The sequence below is a fragment of the Micropterus dolomieu genome, linkage group LG08 (assembly GCF_021292245.1).
Source record: "Micropterus dolomieu isolate WLL.071019.BEF.003 ecotype Adirondacks linkage group LG08, ASM2129224v1, whole genome shotgun sequence".
Classification (NCBI taxonomy): Eukaryota; Metazoa; Chordata; class Actinopteri; order Centrarchiformes; family Centrarchidae; genus Micropterus; species Micropterus dolomieu.
Window position 1 is genome coordinate 28,630,894 of NC_060157.1, and position 18,223 is coordinate 28,649,116.

The 18,223-nt window shown below is 40.4% G+C and overlaps 2 protein-coding genes across 2 annotated transcripts; one reads left to right on the forward strand and one right to left on the reverse strand.

Moving 5' to 3' along the window:
* Window positions 1-159: 159 nt before the first annotated feature.
* LOC123975230 (succinate dehydrogenase [ubiquinone] iron-sulfur subunit, mitochondrial-like) lies at window positions 160-4,279 on the reverse strand. Its single transcript, XM_046056514.1, has 8 exons — window positions 4,152-4,279; window positions 2,740-2,873; window positions 2,549-2,634; window positions 2,323-2,459; window positions 2,005-2,121; window positions 1,697-1,798; window positions 761-883; window positions 160-665 (listed from the first exon to the last, which is right to left on the reverse strand). Exons 1-8 carry the CDS (start codon window positions 4,215-4,217, stop codon window positions 585-587), a joined length of 846 nt encoding a protein of 281 aa, XP_045912470.1. The 5' UTR covers window positions 4,218-4,279; the 3' UTR covers window positions 160-584.
* A 1,397-nt stretch (window positions 4,280-5,676) lies between these two features.
* LOC123975497 (ATPase family AAA domain-containing protein 3-like) lies at window positions 5,677-18,104 on the forward strand. The gene is made up of 16 exons (XM_046057027.1): window positions 5,677-6,116; window positions 6,916-6,992; window positions 7,098-7,199; window positions 7,307-7,366; window positions 7,451-7,520; window positions 11,621-11,786; window positions 11,951-12,020; window positions 12,156-12,311; window positions 13,041-13,097; window positions 13,226-13,351; window positions 13,979-14,103; window positions 14,297-14,348; window positions 14,435-14,505; window positions 14,586-14,753; window positions 15,098-15,206; window positions 15,317-18,104. Exons 1-16 carry the CDS (start codon window positions 5,933-5,935, stop codon window positions 16,982-16,984), a joined length of 3,261 nt encoding a protein of 1,086 aa, XP_045912983.1. The 5' UTR covers window positions 5,677-5,932; the 3' UTR covers window positions 16,985-18,104.
* Window positions 18,105-18,223: the final 119 nt, after the last annotated feature.

An 18,223-nucleotide genomic window follows, 5' to 3' on the forward strand; every position in this document is an offset into this window, starting at 1 on the left:
TATTGCAACAACATATGGAAGTGTATTATCATAACATCACACCAAAGTATTTTATATATCTAAGATAATAAATGTTAAGTGAGAACTCTGATTTGATGATCGAACAAAATAAGTTGGTACCTCGTAACAAATAAAATAATGTCATAAAATGAAAGTATCTTGTTATTTAGGGCTGTTTATTTTTGTGTGAAGTCTTTTTTGGCAATTAAAAATGTCTCATTAGATCCTTCAATATAGGTTATTGCAATGTAAATTATAAACGCGATCAATATGGGTAATGTGTTCTTTCGTCATTCAAAAACATATATTTCACCTTGATAATGAATCCAGCACATACACAACACATATTTAAATCGTTACAGTCTGAATACAATTTCATGAGCTATTCCTAAGTAGTAAGTACAACAGACCCTAGTAGTTTCACATTCACAGATAAATAGTGGTCCAATGTGTTGCCTCACTCGTACTCATGATATTAACGAAAGGTGCTGATGCAGGCAAAAGTTCCTGCTTGGTTTTCTCTTCCTCTTAACTTAGTTGAAGGTATTATGAGGGGATCTTGAACCTGCTGGGTTTTCAGATGTTCATGAAGCTGCTGTTTTCTTCTCTTTGTAAGTTGCCATCATTTTCTTGATCTGTGCAATGGCCTTTCCTGGGTTGAGTCCCTGTGGAGCAGTATGGATAAGTGTGTCAAACGGACAGTGAGAAACAAAAACTCTATGAACTCTGTGCGATAATGTGTGTTTGTGTGTGGATGTACCTTGGGGCAAGTCTTAGTGCAGTTCATGATAGTGTGGCAGCGATAGAGTGAGAAGGGGTCCTGAAGTTTAGACAGACGTTCCTCAGTGAATTCATCACGGGAGTCAATAATCCACCGGTATGCCTGTGGGATAAAAACACAGTTGTTATCTGTTGTTTGCTCCAACATGAATCATTTTTGTATATATTTTAAATGTTGGTGTTACCGGGACACTGGGCATGCTTGTCATCACAGAAAAATGTTTTTTGCTGTTTCTCTAATATCTGTACACTTCCCTTTGACACAGTGTGGTAACTACAGACAGAGAGGGCGGGCTACATCAGAGTCAAAGTAGAGCATTTTAAAATCAATTTAACCCTGACTTTCAATCCGTGACTCAAAGCTATTAAATGATCTGAACCTTAAGTTTTATGATCCTTTTTCAATGAGGGGTCACATTGTTGGGACATTAGTGTTGGTAAATTGGTAGAAAAAATTTAGTCCAGAATGAAATGTCTTCATTGATTTAATGGATTACTATGAAATTTGGAAAGATCACTGCCAGGTCATATTTCCAACACGTGTACCACTTCAGTTCATGACATTATTCCTCTTAAACCGCCAAATATGCATGATGAGTTTTAGAGGAACTGAGATGAACTGACATCCCTCAAAGCACATCACCACATAGTCGATTTACAAACTCTTAACATCAGCAAGCAGGAGCTCAAAGCACAGCTGAGCCTTAGTACAGCTGAGGCTGTTAAAGTGCACCATCTGATTAAATATACAATTTGGCCTTTGCTCTGGCACCACCCTCAGACTAAACTTCCTATGTGCCTCACTATTTTCTTTCACCCAATAATTTTGGTTTCTGGTTTGGAATATTCATTACAGCCTCACAAGACCCCTAGTGTGGCTCTGGACTTTTATTCTTGTCAAAGTGTCTTTACCCACCTGCATTAGGACAGCAGGTCCCAGGTATTTGTCTCCATTCCACCAGTAGCTGGGACAGCTGGTGCTGCAGCAAGCACAGAGGATGCACTCATACAGGCCGTCCTGTTGGGTTAAGAAGGAACAGCTTATTCTGAGAGTCTCTGTAGTCCTGTATGACGAACAGGCAATTCATAATGCCATCATTAAAATTGTTATATCTTAAAAAAAAATCCTAGTGATGAACTATGGCCAAAATATGAACATCTCTAATATGGCTGATGGATGTGGGAGGTCTGTTAATTGTTACAGTAAGAATTTGGTTTATTTACCAGTTTTTGCCTGTCCTCCACAGACTGGATATACTGCTCCTTCCCTTCTCGAGTTTCACCCTTCTTTTTCAGGTAGGGCTCAATGGATTTGTACTGTGCATAGAAGTTGCTCATATCCTGGTGGAAATCATACCAGGGAGAACTCATTACAGGCACCCAAACAACTAATAAATGCACCATATATGACTCTATTATTCCTTTTATAAATTCATGCTATCTTCTCATTTTATTGTCATTTTGCTCTTGTGCTCATGAACCTGTGCTATACCCTTTTTAATATGGCCATGGAAATACACATTCCACACTTGCAGTACTTACAGGCACCAGATCCTTGACCACATACATGTGTGGGAGCGGGTATATTTTGGTCGGTTTGCTTGTGCTGGTGTCAATTTTGTTAAGGCATGCCAGCGTGTTGCCACCATTTATATTCATGGCACATGAGCCGCAGATACCTAGAGAAATACAAAATCATGTTGAAATGCAAGACAATACAATTATTATATTACCAGCAAGATGAATCAAGAAGTTCTTTGTTTCTTACCCTCACGGCAGGAGCGTCTGAATGTGAGTGTGGGGTCAATCTCGTTCTTGATCTTAATGAGGGCATCCAGAACCATTGGACCACAGCTATATTTACAGAAACATGTCAATAGATTATGACATTGAGTATGTTAACGTAAAAAGTAAAATACTATAAAATATTTTGTGTTCATGGACACGGTCATGACTTACGTGTTGAGATCAATTTCATACGTCTGCATTCGTGGTTTGTCTCCAGTGGTGTCAGGGTCCCAGCGGTAAATCTGGAACTTCTTGACCCTGGGTTCAGGAGCCGGGGCAGCGGCAGTCTGAGCGTACCGCACCATCTATATCACAGATTATTTGAATCACAGAGAAGTAAATCTACAGTAGGCATAATTCATGGCATAACTACAGCACTTTCTTTCAGATAAGAGTACAAAAGCAATAGAAGCAAGAGGGGCAGCTGTGGCTCAGGAGGTACAGCAGGTTGCCTGTTTATTGAAACATTGGCGGTTCAATCCCAGCTCCTCCAGACTGCATGTGTGTGCTTGGGCATGATACTGAACCCTGAATTGCCCCTGGCGGCTGTTCCACCAGTCTGTTCATGTGTGTATGAATGTAGGTTTCTATTTGTAAAAGTGCTTTGAGTGGTCGCAAAGACTAGAAAGGCCTGTAATGTACAAAAGGAACATTAACCATGGCTAAAACAGGAAGCACTTGGTAACTCTATCACACAACACCAGAGGATACTATTATTGTCAATACATAACCTCATACAAACAACAACAAATGTAAAAATTAACAATCTGTATTTTACAATAGAATGAAGAGAAAAACTAACATAATAAAACAAAGGTACCATAACATCAAAATAACAAAATAATAAAATCATTCCCAAAAAAACATTTAATCAGTATTACAAAACATAATATATTTTGTAAAATGTAATAAATACAATACACTTTCAGGTTAGAAATGATCACTGTCTCGAGCCTGTCGTTTTGCATGAGAAGGTGTCGAGTCTCCCTCTAGTGGTAGTTTGGATGAATTGACATGAAAGTGTTACATCACTGTGCAGTCGTCGCTTACCTAACTGACTGTTTGGTCAATGGAAGATAAACTTAAGCACAATAACTTAGGCTGCTTAACAATAACTATCTAATACATAGTTATGAAAAGTAAACAGGTGTTTGTGTACCTTACCTGCTAAAAACAACCATACTTGATAAAATAGGAGGGAGGAGTTGCACAACAGCTCAGCTCATTCACACTGCATAAATTACTGAGCATTTATTATATTGACAATGAAACGTGAACTGTTTTGCTTAATGTTAAGATCTTCTAATGTCATTCACACATTGAAGCAGAGAGTGCCAGAACAGGTTTATTCAATATTCTGTCACATTTAGCCTTCACAAACATACAGCCTGGGAGCAGGGTGTATCATTACACTCCGTTTAATGACAAAGCGTTAGATGGTATTGTGTAGCCTTGCAGAACTTTAACAGTCAATCAATCAACACAAAAGCCCATTAGTTAACATAGGTTACACATTTATTAACCCATGAGTCTATAATATGTCTATTATAAATCAAATACAAATTGTTTTGTAGGCTACTTACCACCATCATCCCTGAATTCCTTAAAGCCAAAACATTTCGACTCAAGGCAACACAAACTGCCGACATCTTTATAACTGGATGTGTTTGTGGCTTAACGTTACACACTGCCCTACAGAAAAGACGGGGTAGCTCACTTTAGGTTTCAACAACTGTAAGCATAAGCTCCGCCCTCTACGTGTATTCACGTGACGTAAGGGAGCGTGTCATGGTTGTTGCCTTCAAGCGCTCCCGGTGTTACCCGGCTCTCACCCATCCGTCTGCTAGACCACAAACAGGCAAGCAGATATTTTGCGCGGCAGCTGGAGACAAGTAAGAATAAACTGAGCAACAAGCATGAATTTGGCACTATGTGTCCTTATAAAATAACACTAGCCCCATTGGTCGTAAATGTACACTTTATTCATAAATAACTAAACATCCGACAGTACCTGAAGGCACCATATGAAGAGCCTCTTTCACAACTGTCATTACTGTAAACGAGGGACAGTTATGTATCCCTAATAACAGAAAACATTCAGTGCTATGCCGGTACTGTGCAATTTGTTTTTACTGGGTTACGCGAATCGACTATAATTTTGCTCTGACCAATTCTCCCAGTCCTTTTTATTTGAATATAGGGAAGTCATTTTAAAATACATATTTTTAAACACTTTACTGAATGTATTGTATGTATATGTAAAATATTTTGAAAATGTCATTTTGTTTTCTTATTAATGTCTTTCTTTGTCTCTTTTCAGGCAATCTTAATGAAGTTCTATGAGTTTTGTGTCATACTTGGCATGTATTGTTATACAATATGTCCTTGACCCATTTTTTTATATATAAAACATATGCCTATATGATGGGTGGTGTTCTGCTGCACTACTCCAATTTCTGCCATGGAAATACTTTATTCTTTAAAACAAAGTAATCACTTTTGCTTTAAGTTAACTTATTAAAGGCAAATAAAAGAGATATGAGCTAAGTGTTTATATTGTTAACATGGCCAATAAAATTAAACATTCACTACTGAATCTCCAGATTAGATTGCACACCTCATCTGTGGTATTGGTCTATTCAGCCTATGGGGCTGCCCAAACATTTCCCTGGCTCAGACCTTTAAATAGACAATGTTGCCCCCCAGTTTTCCCAATAGAAAAAAATTCTTATGTTATTTATTTCATTCTGAATGGTAAAACTGTATGAGCCCATCTATCAGTCACATAAATTAAATAAATACTCCATGCACTTCACATAATACCTGGTTTAAGCAATAAGCATGGGTCTACTGGACTTTAAAGCCTACAGTGATTTTAATTTTTCATATTTTCAGAATTTAAAATAAATCAATATGTCAGCTAAACGATGACCATGACTTCTTATTCTTTATGTTAATGCTGTATTTTTTTTGCTGCGGACATATGGTATAAATAACAGGCCACACAAGTCACAATAAAAAGGAGATTTGATCAAGCTCCTCCTCTTTCTTTTAATTTATTCACTTAAGGGACGTGTTTATCCAAAGCAATTAACAAGTGAGAATGAAGGGACAATCCCCGTGAAGCAACTGAGTGTTAAGTGCCTTGCTCACACACTCCTGGGGGTTTTCCACTTCACCTTGTATAAAATGTTGCAGAAGGCTATTCTATTCGTCAATACTTGAATATCATATGTAGGCCTATTCTATTTTGAAGGTTATGACCGGAAGTTTGTCTTTCACTTTAGACTCTGGTCCAAAAACATGTGCTAGCTGGATTACCACCGTGGAGCCACTGTAACTCAAACTACAGTACAGAAGCAGCATGTCGTGGCTCTTCGGCTGGAGGAAGGGCTCCGCGCCGCCGCCCACAGCAGCTGCTCCTGCTGACGGAGCCGGGGCCGCACCGGGAGGTCCAGGGGGAGACAAACCCGGGGATAGGTGGAGTAACTTTGACCCGACCGGACTTGAGAGAGCTGCAAAAGCTGCGAGGGAGCTCGACAAATCACGTGCGTACTAATTTTTACTTACAAAAGTACTTGTTATCTGTCATTCAGTGCTATTTTGAAGTCCAGTGTTTTCTTTTACTGTCGCATGTTGGCACGTTCTGTTCTTTTCGGCCGAGACTCCCTCACAAATCCAAACAAAACGTTAAGCTGAAAGTTCAGTGTCCAACTGGCAAATGTGGGCACTTCGAGCATCATGTTGTATGAACACTGCTAAACTGTCGGGTGTCATTCTTTAATTCGCCACACACCTGTCACAGCAGCACGTTATTGTTTCAACTTTTAAAACTGGTTTACCTCCAAAACACCGTAGGATGGCAGTTTTATCCCAATATGTTCTGCCTTAATGTGATGTATGTTAACTTTATCAGAAAGTCAATTCTTAAGTCTAAAGATCCCACACGTGTGCCTGCATATTTGACCTCAGTCTGCAGCAAAGTTGTTTTGGTGGGCGTGTCAGGGAGCTAAGAAGGAACAAAGTGTCCCAGCGAGCTCAGCCATCACCTGTCTATTCCCTTCATTTCAGCATGTGCAGATGAACATGTTTACTGCTGTTCAATATATGGGGGAATTTTTACCTAGTGCCTGTCAGTCTCGCCTGTTTGTTTTTAACATGTGGTCACTTAATTCACCTTTTAGATTTCTGCTATGCTCTCCCACACTGACAAACAGGCGCATCATCTTGTGGTGGCTGTAAGCCTATATTAAACCCAAAAGTGTAACTATAATTCACCTAGTGGTTAAAATCTGAGTAGCTAAATGAATAAAGCTGCATAATTCTTTCCTAATTTTTTTTCAACAGGACATGCCAAAGAAGCGCTGGCACTGGCTCAAATGCAGGAGCAGACTTCACAGCTGGAGCATCAGAGTAAAGTGAAAGTAGGTGCCTTTGATTTGATTGTGTGATCCACTGATACTGTGTGTTCACAAGAGGTAGCTACCAAACCCATTATGTCAGAAAACATAACACAAACTCCCCAACAGGAATATGAGGCCGCTTTGGAGCAGCTGAAGGGTGAGCAGATCCACCTCCAGGGAGAGGAGGGACGGAAAACACTTGGAGAGGAGACAAAGCAAAACCATGCAGTATGGAATCAACATTGTCCACACCATGCTATTCTGACAAAAGCTTCACCTACAAGTAATATATACAGAATTTTACATGTGGATGTAATTCATTATTTCACCTCTAGCGAGCACTGTATCAAGACAAACTTGCCAGACAGAGGTATGATGATCAGCTCAGGCAACAGGTAAACCTTTTAAATGTACATTTGAACACCAGAATGGAACTGAATATCAGAATTAACCGTTCATCATGTGTTTTTTACCCACAGCAATTCCTCAATGAGGAGAACCTTCGCAAACAAGAAGAATCAGTTATGAAGCAAGAGGCCATGAGAAAAGGTAGAAGATACAACCAAATACACCTGTGCGTTTACACATTATTCACTCACTCCAAACATGACTTTATTACCCAACTTAAAGCAATAACTAGGATTTGTGCTTCTCCAAAGCAAATAATGGCCATAATATATCTGCAGGGGTCAATAAGCTTGTTGATCAGTACAGATCGCTCAGCGATTACATGGCTCACTGTGAGATTTGTGGCTCTTTAAAGTCTCCCTTGGGTCTGTACTCTGTGTTGGAAGAAAACTTTCCAACCCAGTGGAGTTTCAAGACACTCACAGAAAATATTAGATATTTAAAGAGGTGGTTTTTATGCTTTTTGGCTTTTTCCCTCTGCTTTATTGAGTTATATATCTTTTTTTGTGCATGTAACAGGTTTGCAAAGTGAAAAGTCCAGCCCAAAGTCCAGCCCAAAGGGAGTTCCCATTTCCCACAGAAAGCTCTGCTCTGAACTGCATGAAAACAGCTCGTTTGTAGTCCAGCCGCTTCCCTTTCATCCCTGTGACGAATGCAGCTAAATGCGCCTCATATAACGCTCACCAAGCGGCTAGTCCGACACGCCCTCAAAAACACCGGTGGAAAAACAGTGAGCTGCAGCACACAGCTCTGCTCTCCCTTCCAAACACTAGCTACCCTCTAGGCAGTCAGTGGACATAAAGTTGTTCCTGTGATGTAGAGACAGAGCTCAGTTAAAATTTTATGGATGAAAGATACTTTTGTTACAGATTAATAACTCACCACTCTGAAACTCTTGCTCCAGTCCATGTTGCCACGCTGGTTGGCAACAAGTAGCCTACAGCTGAATCGAAGCTGTTTACCGGCTGCTACTACTACTGCTAGTATTCCTTAACTAGGAACTGCGCATGTGCAACTCCCAACAAAGATCATTTAGAGACAAGATGTACAGCGGATAGAAAAAGTCTACACACCCCTGTTAAAATGCCAGGTTCTTATGATGTAAAATAACGAGACAAAGATAAATCATGTCAGAACTTTTTCCACCTTTAATGTGACCTATAATGTGAACAATTGAAATTGAAAAACAAACTGAAATCACAGTGAAGACAGTCATCATCAAGTGGAGAAAATATGGAAAATATATAAACTGTGACTTTACCAAGAACTGGACGTCCCTCCAAAATTGATGAAAAGACGAAAAGAAAAGTGGTCAGGGAGGCTTCCAAGAGGCCTACAGCAACATTAGAGGAACTGCAGGAATTTCTGGCAAGTACTGGCTGTGTGACAACTATCTCCGTATTCTTCATATGAATGGGCTATGGGGTAGGGTGGCAAGACGGAAGCCTTTTCTTACAAAGAACAGCTGAAGTTTGCAAAAACAAACATCAAGTCCCCCAAAAGCATGTGGGAAAATGTGTTATGGTCTGATGAAACCAAGGTAGAACTGTTTGGCCATAATTCCAAAAGGTATGTTTGGCACAAGAACAACACTGCACATCACCCAAGGAACAGCATACCCACAGTGAAGCATGGTGGTGGCAGCATCATGCTTTGGGGCTGTTTTTCTTCAGCTTGAACCGGGGCCTTAGTCAGGGTGGAGGGAATTATGAACAGTTCCAAATACCAGGCAGTTTTGGCACAAAACCTTCAGGCGTCCATTAGAATGCTGAAGATGAAGAGGAAGTTCATCTTTCAGCACGACAACGACCCAAAGCACACATCTAAATCCACAACAGCATGGCTTCACCAGAAGAAGATTAATGTTTTGGAATGGCCCAGCCAGAGCCCAGACCTGAATCCAACTGAACATCAGTGGGGTGATCTGAAGAGGGCTGTGCACAGGCGATGTCCTCGCAATCTGACAGATTTGGAGCGCTTTTGCAAAGAAGAGTGGGCAAATATTGCCACGTCAAGATGTGCCATGCTAATAGACTCCTATCCAAAAAGACTGAAAAAAAAAGCTGTAATAAAATCAAAAGGTGCTTCAAGTATTAGTCTAAGGGTGTGCACACTTATGCAACCAGGTTATTTGAGGGTTTTTATTTTTCATTTTCCCCCCTCAAAGATTTCAGTTTGTTTTTCAATTTCAATTGTTCACATTATAGGTCACATTAAAGGTGGAAAAAGTTCTGACATGATTTATCTTTGTCTCATTATTTTACATTATAAGAACCTGGCATTTTAACAGGGCTGTGTAGACTTTTTCTATCCACTGTATCACTCCATAGCTAAAACGAAGCCTTCAACACGGAGCTGCAGCAATGTGCAGTATGACAAAAAATATGGTGTTTTTTGAAAATGAAACCATGTAAACCTGTTCTGGTACAACCCCTAAATAGGATTTTTGAACCTGAAAATTAGCATAATACCACCTCTTTAACTAATTCTTATTTCCTTTAAACTACAAAAAACAAAGACACAAATAGCTTTTGGTGGCTTAATAAGTAAATGAATAAATTGTGTAGGCGTTCATACAGTAATGATCGTCAAAATATATATATCATATATTGTATTTGATATAAAAAAAACTTCAGTTCTACGTTAAGGATTTTTTCCTTATGAAGAAAATATTAATTTAAAGCTGCACTAATCAATATTTCTTTATTAACAATGTATGAAATTACTATGTGTTGTGTAAAAAGTGTCGCTCTTATTGAAACATCCACAGAAAATATCCCCCGACTCTGAAGTGTCTCTCAACTCTGCAGAAGTTTTAGCTTCTTTTGGTAACTTTATTTTTACTACTTGGTTACACGCTCAAGCTCTGATAAATCAACAGTATTTACTGCCCAGCTCTAAACTGCAGACTGGCAAAGTTGGCGACTAGCTGGTGAACACAGTGTAGCATTTAGCAGCTAAAGAGACAGATGTTTTCTCAGGAGATGGTGGAGACCGAAACCAAACTAAAAGGAGAGTGAATATTGGATGTACGTTCGTTATGTCACCAAAAACGTGACTGGATGTGTAAATAGGCAACTGTTTGCTAGCACATTCGCAGGGGCCTATTAAGTGGGTAGTAAGGGGTGGATTCAACGACAGTACAAATAAAATAAAAATAATACAACAAATAATAACAAAAACAAATCAGATAGGTCACAGTGTCCATGCTGGTGCTGTTTGCTGCATGTACCCTGCATGTATAAGAAATGGACGTAACCACTGCGATGTCACCAGTTGATTTGTGGACTACCGTTTTGAAGCCTCGAGTTTGGCATTTTGGCCATTGCCATCTTGGTTTTTTTGAACCAGATGTGACCAGAAGTGATCATATTTTGAAGAGCGGGTGGAGCTAGCTACGTAGCTTGGTTAGCAAGGCACATCAGTCATTCACATTAACTGTGATATTAACTGGGATGTTCATTTTGGCTAGCGAAAAGCAAGTATAAAAGAAAATATGTTTAGTGGAAAAATTAACAGCTGACTCCTAATAAGATAATAAGATACGCTGTATCAAATGTACACAGTGTTGCCATTAAGTCTAAAGCAATCAGACTTCAATCAATCATTCTTTTTTATAAGCAGTAGAGTCGCCCCCTGCAGGCCATTTGAAAGAATGCATGTTTAAGGCACTTCCACTTTGGCTTTTCAGACCCAGAGGTTCCCGCTTGACTCCGTTACAGGTGTCATGTTTACAACTGGTTCCACAGCCGCCAAGTTGCCAAAAAATAATTCTGCTGCTTTAAATTTCAGATAGTTGGTTGACTGATGTCCAATGCCCAGTTACACACAGAAATAAACAGAAGCAGACAGAGACATTAATAGAACAGAATAAGAGACAAGGAAAAAAGGTTTACTTAAAACAGTCACCAAAAATGACCAATATTTCACTAGATTTGTTTTCATTTCTATGGAAACATTTTATATCAAAAGTTATGCCATTATCAGGAAAAGGTTACAGGCCACTGTAAGGCTATGATAATCATATATTACTTAACAACCACTTCAGTGCAAAATATATAGGATTTCCGCATTTGAAGAGCCAACAAGTACAGTACTTTATCTTTAAATCAGTTCAGTCTAGTTTTCTCAAAGTGTCATAATAAGTTAAAGCACACTGATTTAAAGTAGGTCAAACGCTCAGCCCTGTCAGAAGTGGTCACATCCATGTAGTTATTAATATCTCCTTCTTTTCCTCCCAGCTACCATTGAACATGAAATGGAGCTGAGACACAAGAATGACTTGCTTCGTGTTGAGGCGGAGGCCAAAGCCCGTGCCCAGGTGGAGCGGGAGAATGCAGACCTGATCAGGGAGCAGATCCGCCTGAAAGCTGCTGAACACAGACAAACTGTCCTTGAATCTATAAAGTGAGGACAAAATGACTTTCCACTTTCCTTAATCCTCAGAATAACTGGCATGTTATCTCCTAGTCTCTCTCTCAGCTGTCAAACAAAAATCCCAGAGGGTGGCAGGGAGTGTGACTGCCACAGTGGAGGCAGTAAGTGTGATAATTGTGTTTTGTTCCTGGCAGGACGGCAGGAGCAGTGTTTGGGGAGGGATTTAGGGCCTTCATCTCCGACTGGGACAAACTCACAGCCACGGTAAATCCACGTCAGACCTGTCACACTTTCACCGCAGCAGGACAGCAGAGGATTGTGGAAAGCAGTGGTGTTTATATTTTATATGCCGTACACTTTGTTTGAAGATGTGTATGTGTGCTGGTTTGCCATTCACAGGTGGCTGGTTTGACCCTGTTGGCAGCAGGGGTGTATTCTTCCAGGAATGCCACAGCGGTGGCTGGGCGCTACGTAGAGGCACGTCTGGGCAAACCCTCACTGGTCCGGGAGACATCCAGGTTAACTGTTGCAGAGGCCCTCAAACACCCAATCAAGGTCAAACTACAACCCAGTTTTCATGTTTATACTATTATTTGTGTGGTTGGTCGCCTGTTGATAAAATCAAACTACCATCATCTACACAAGATATACATGCAGGATGTGTGTAATAGTATATTTTAATGAGGCAGCTTTATATGGAAATGAAATGTGTTATATACAGGGGTTATTTTACACTTTTTTGGGAACCACTGTTCGTAAATAACAGTAATTGAGGTTTATGACATCAGCTTGTAACAGCTGGTAGCGCATCAAATTCATTTTCTGATGAGATTGTTTAAATGGAACTGTTTATTCATGTATCGTCTGCAGCACATCCAGCTAATCCTGCCAAAGGGACAGAATTTTAGAGAATTTCAGAATGTTGCGTGAAAATAGCAAAAACTTAAAACATGCTATATGTTATACCAATGAAGTGTGTAAAATGAATGAGTACTTTAATTGTGTTTCTCAGACTCCAAAATGAATGTTCAAAGTAGTAATTTTCAGGATTTCTTTGGTTATTTTTTCACAAGAAACTGAATTTTTAAATGAATCTGTAGCAGAGCAAAAGAGTCACTGGTGATAAAGTGTTAAAATTATGCAGCTTTTCTGTAGAATATGACAAAATACTAAGAATTTTTTATAAGCGCTCAGACATAATTCCTTGACTAGTTTTTAAATGTGAAAATAATTGGTGCTAAAAAAAAGTCACTTCGCAATTCCCTCTGTTTTCTTCATCTTTAGACAGCCAAGCGTCTGAGAAGCCGACCGCAGGATGCCTTAGAGGGTGTGGTGCTCAATGTGAGTCATTTACTATTCATGGATTTTGTTGTATTGAATTGAATTTAACGTTCATGTAACTTTTTATGACTTTGTAAAAAAGAATGTTCTATAGAACACACATAAGATCGTAACCTCTGCATACACAGGCAGGTTTGGAGGAACGAGTGAGGGACATTGCCATCGCCACGCGTAACACCAGGCAGAACAAAGGCTTGTACAGAAACATCCTGATGTATGGACCCCCTGGAACCGGAAAAACACTCTTTGCCAAGGTATAGCTCAGTCAAACACCTTTTGAATGTCTTTCTCTTTTTGTGTTTTTAAAAGTTAATTATGACTTCAGTAGATAGTCGAGGGTTAGTACAGTGACGTTTTCTATTAAAAAATGGCGTGTTTTGCTACATTTTACTGCTGATTTACATATTACAGTATTCGTCCAACCTATTGTAGCCGATTCTTGAAAGTCTTTACATATTGTGACCTAACGATAAGGTTCTGATAGGTCTGGCAAAAATCTCTGCCATTTAATGTAATGCATTTCTGGTTTGTTTTGAATTTATAGAAAGATAACTGGACCGTTAGCATGCGCAGTGATGGCTGAATGCAGAAAACACCACAGAAATGGCTGATTAGGAAACATTTCACTACATAACTTTACAGATCTTACAGATATCACTTTAAAATATGTATGTACATATTGTACATAACAGTATTTAAACTATTAGTGTACAATTTTTAGATACTACTTTGATGCTTTATAGATACAGTACATACATGCATAGAGTGCAGTCGTAAAGCCAGTAAACTTTCTATATATTTAGTTTGCTATGTAACATTTTAAAGACGGTTGTGCATTTCTATTTTCGTTTTTGAACAAAGCTGTTTGCACTGCCTTTCAGAAACTGGCTCTCCATTCAGGGATGGACTATGCCATTATGACAGGTGGGGACGTGGCACCCATGGGGCGTGATGGAGTCACTGCCATGCACAAAGTGTTTGACTGGGCCAGCACCAGTAGGCGAGGGTAGGGCACTTTTATTTGCTCCATTAACACTATAAGTACTATAAAGTGTATCAGCTGTTTAATCTTGACTCTGAAAGTTTAATAGTTTACACTGAATGTCGGGTTACATACATAGTTGCTGCGATTCTCCTGGCTAATTAAAAAGCTCTAGTTTTTAAGCTCATTCTCTTTGATGTTCTCTGGTTCTCTGCAGTGTCTTGCTGTTTGTAGATGAAGCTGATGCGTTCCTGCGAAAGCGAGCCACAGTGAGTTCAGCTGCAGTGCCATATGCATGGTGATGGTGCCCTGTGTTTTAATCATATATTCATGAGTCATGATTTTTGCATTGCAGGAGAAAATCAGTGAGGACCTCAGAGCCACCCTCAATGCATTCCTCTACCGCACTGGGGAGCAGAGCAACAAGTTGGTGTCTTACATTATTCTCTGTGCATCGTTGGACATGAAAAGGTCATTGCCATGACTGTGTTCTTTTCTCTCCTCAGGTTCATGCTGGTGCTTGCTAGTAACCAGCCAGAACAGTTTGACTGGGCCATTAATGATCGCATTGATGAGATTGTAAACTTTGCGATACCCGGTCTGGAAGAGAGAGAAAGATTGGTGCGCCTGTATTTTGACAAATTTGTGCTGGGTCCTGCCACTACAGGGAGACAGTAAGTACACTTATTGTATATCACTAACAGCTACAGTTGCTGCTTCGTACCAGGGGTGATTTAGTGCCGTAAAGGAAAGCATTGCTCCCTAGAGGCCGCCTTGCTAGCTCAAGTTGCATAATGGTGTATATAATATTCAGTCCTGAAACCAAAGTGGTGTCTGAGTCTTTACTTATTGCTTTCATGAAATGGTGTTTAAATCCTCAGGAAGTGTAGTACAGAAGCTGTTCCAGTGTGCATTGGTCAGTTAAAACTAGTAAATGTACAGATAATCAGTGAATAAGAAACAAGTTAAAACTTATGGCTTACTTACTGTACAAACCTTTTATGCTTTAACTCTGCAGGAGATTAAAGGTGGCTCAGTTTGACTATGGCCTGAAGTGTTCAGACATTGCAAAGCGAGCAGAAGGCATGTCTGGCCGTGAAATATCCAAACTTGGTGTGGCCTGGCAGGTGAGTAGAAAAGCCTGTTGAAACAAAATATGAATCTGCTTAGAAATGACTAATCATTACAAAGAACAAATCCAAAGCCAAGCATTTTTAAAAATTTGTTTTCCTTGAAGGCTGCCGCATACTCTTCTGAAGATGGAGTTTTGACTGAAGCGATGATTGACTCGAGAGTAGATGATGCCATCAAGCAGCATGCACAGAAAATGGACTGGCTGCTGACGGAAGCAGGTGTGGGGGTTGGCAAGGTTGGCGTACTCCTCCCTAAGGAAATGGCTGCCGGAATCACAGCTCAGGAAGCCACTTCGTTTGCACAACCCGAAGCTACAACCCCGACCATACCACCAGTCCTTCCAATGCTCGAGGTTGTGAGCAACGCTGCACCGGCAGAAGCAGCCACTCTGCCGTCAGAAGTGGAGGCAGAAGTTATACTGAAAGAGGCAGCCACTTTGGTTAAAGAAAGTAAAGTTGTTGCTGCGACAACTGGAGGAACAGTAGAAACCATTGTTGAGACAGCTACTGCTGTTCAGTTGGTGCAGGAGGTTGAGGCCATCAAGGAGCTGACTGAGGAAGTTCTAGGCACAGCTGTAGCTACAGACACTTTTGTTCCTGAGGTGAAGGATATAGTGACTGAAGCTTCCACCATCCAAGAAACTGCTGCTGTAAGTAAAGAAGAGGCAGCTACTGATGGAGCTGCACAAGAGACTGAGGCCACGGAAATAGTCAAGGAGGAACAGGATGTTGTTGCACACCTGGAGACGACAGTCTCTGCTGTTGCTCAGCAGAAGGAATTGGACGCCGTTGTATCTAATGTCGTCCAGGAGTCAGAGGCTACAGTAGTCGAACTCTTCCAGGAGACTGTTGTCCAGGAGACTGAGTCAGCAGCCACGTCCGTTGATGGTGTAGAAACTAAAGCCACTAAGGGTGCTGAGGAAGCATTAAGTGATGCTGCAGAGGTTGCAGAGGAAATTGCAAACAATGTAGCTCAGGTGACTGAGTCCTTGGCAAACATTGTAAAAGAGGCGGAAGCAAAAGCAACTGATGTGGCCAAGGCGGCTGATGCGGCTGCAGCCATCACTGTGGAGACAGAGGTAGGGGTCACCAGGGAGGTTGAAGCGATAGAAAGGGATGTTGTCAAGGACACAAATGAGGTGGTAGTGGAAACTGAGTCTGAAACACCAGAAGTTACTAAAAAGGTTAAAGTGGTGACAAATGTGGTCAAGGAGTCCGGGAGTGTTGCTACAGATGTTGTTAAGGAGGTCGAACCTGCAATGACTGTGACTGCTACTAAGGAAGCTGAAGTCATCTCAACAGAGACACAGATGACTGCCATTGAGTTTACGGCAGAAGGTCAGCCTTTACCTACAGAGGTCAAAGCCAAGGAAGCCAAAGTCACTCCCGCAGAGGTTTCCCAGGAAGCAGAAGTCCCAACAATCAAGGAGGCTGATGCTATGGCTACAGAGGATTTGAAACTGCCCGAGACTACTGAGGTTGCTGCCAAGGAAGCTAAGGCCGAAACAACAAAAGCTGCAGAGGAGGAAGAGACTGTAGTAATTGAAGTCACAGATGAGATGAACCCAGTAGCTGTTCCCAACATAGAAACCAAGGTAGATACAGAGACTGTTCTGTCAAAACAGTCTGAGAAACTTGAGAGTCCGGGGTCAGCTGCCTATCAGGCTCCCAGCGTTGAAGAAGCTGAACCCAGTCAAACTGAGAAGCTTCCTTCAAGCAAACAGAGTGGAGATGACAATGACAAACCAGAAGCCAAGTCTAGTCCAAAATGATCACTCGAAATCTTTGATGAATTGTAATTCACACCTGAGCTGTAAGTCTGAAACATTCACCTTGAATTCTGTCTGCTCTCAATGTTTGTAACTCACTCACTGTGAATGCCAAAATTTAGGTAGTAGTTTGATTTTGGCCTTTAGGTTTGCAGGACTCTGAGTAAAAGGATGTGTGAACCACCTTTCTCTCTTCTGGTCACGGTTGCCATTTTCAAAGTCTGTGTCTGTTTGACATTTTGAAAAGGGATGTTACTGGTAAGACTGGCAAGAGTTCAATTACATGTCTGCAAAATGTTCGTTACGAACGTTTCTTACCTAGCACTTCTTAGCAAGACCACTGGTGCAGATGGAGACCCGCCCATGACAAAAACTTTGGCACCTTTCACGTAGAATCACTGGGTTCTGCCAGACCATTATTTAAATGCAGTTTGGACACTATGTGACACTAGGTCCACAGTAACCCAGCTTCCCAAATAAAACAGTTTACATCAGGTGTTTGATATGTGTTTTGTCTACTGATACTAGCCATACAGGTGTTATACAAACATAGTGCTGCCGGTCCCGGTGACAAAAAAATGCACCAACATTGATACAGTTTGTATTAGTGCTGAAATGTTTAGTTGACAACAGCAACATAGGTCATTAATTACCTATTAACACTGGTTTCAGCTTTTTAAATGTGAGGATGTTTGCCTTTTCTCAGGTTTATATCACTCTAATTATAATATCTTTGGCTTTCAGACAGCTGGCCAGACACTACAAACAATTAAAAGTCTCAGGCTCTAGAAAATAGCTGGGACTTAAATAGTCTTAATGAAAATAATCAGTTTCAGTTGTAGTTTATATTTTAAAACAATAATTAATATTGTGAATATCTGTGACTGGTAGTAATTTGGGACTGTCCATGCAGATTGAAAATGTATTATGTATTTGCTATAGAATACCAAACCAAGGTAATGCCTTCACTGTCACTGGAATGTGTCATGTTGTGCCAGTGGATAATAGTGGATTTCTTTTCTGAGTTGCATCAGGATGTCATTGGCATTGTTAGTCATTGCAGAAGTGTTTGTCAGTGCTTATGAAATTTCTGGAATTATAATAAACCAAACTGAAGTTGTCAGCAGGACCTCTGTATAATCTGTCTGTAGTTGCTGTTCTGAAATAACCTCTCGCTAGGAGAATGTGTTCTCATCTTTGCTCATGTGATTGGAATGACACAATCAAACATCAGAGGTCACT

Excerpts from the sequence above, each read along its gene's own strand:
- LOC123975497 (XM_046057027.1), top strand. The coding sequence starts at position 5,933 with ATGTCGTGGCTCTTCGGCTGGAGGAAGGGCTCCGCGCCGCCGCCCACA. Across the intron at positions 14,506-14,585 it reads ACTGGGGAGCAGAGCAACAA|GTTCATGCTGGTGCTTGCTA; the intron begins GTTGGTGTCTTA and ends TTCTCTCCTCAG. Across the intron at positions 14,754-15,097 it reads CCTGCCACTACAGGGAGACA|GAGATTAAAGGTGGCTCAGT; the intron begins GTAAGTACACTT and ends TTAACTCTGCAG.
- LOC123975230 (XM_046056514.1), bottom strand. The coding sequence starts at position 4,217 with ATGTCGGCAGTTTGTGTTGCCTTGAGTCGAAATGTTTTGGCTTTAAGG. Across the intron at positions 2,122-2,322 it reads TGGTCAAGGATCTGGTGCCT|GATATGAGCAACTTCTATGC; the intron begins GTAAGTACTGCA and ends GATTTCCACCAG. Across the intron at positions 1,799-2,004 it reads TGGAGGACAGGCAAAAACTG|GACGGCCTGTATGAGTGCAT; the intron begins GTAAATAAACCA and ends TTAACCCAACAG.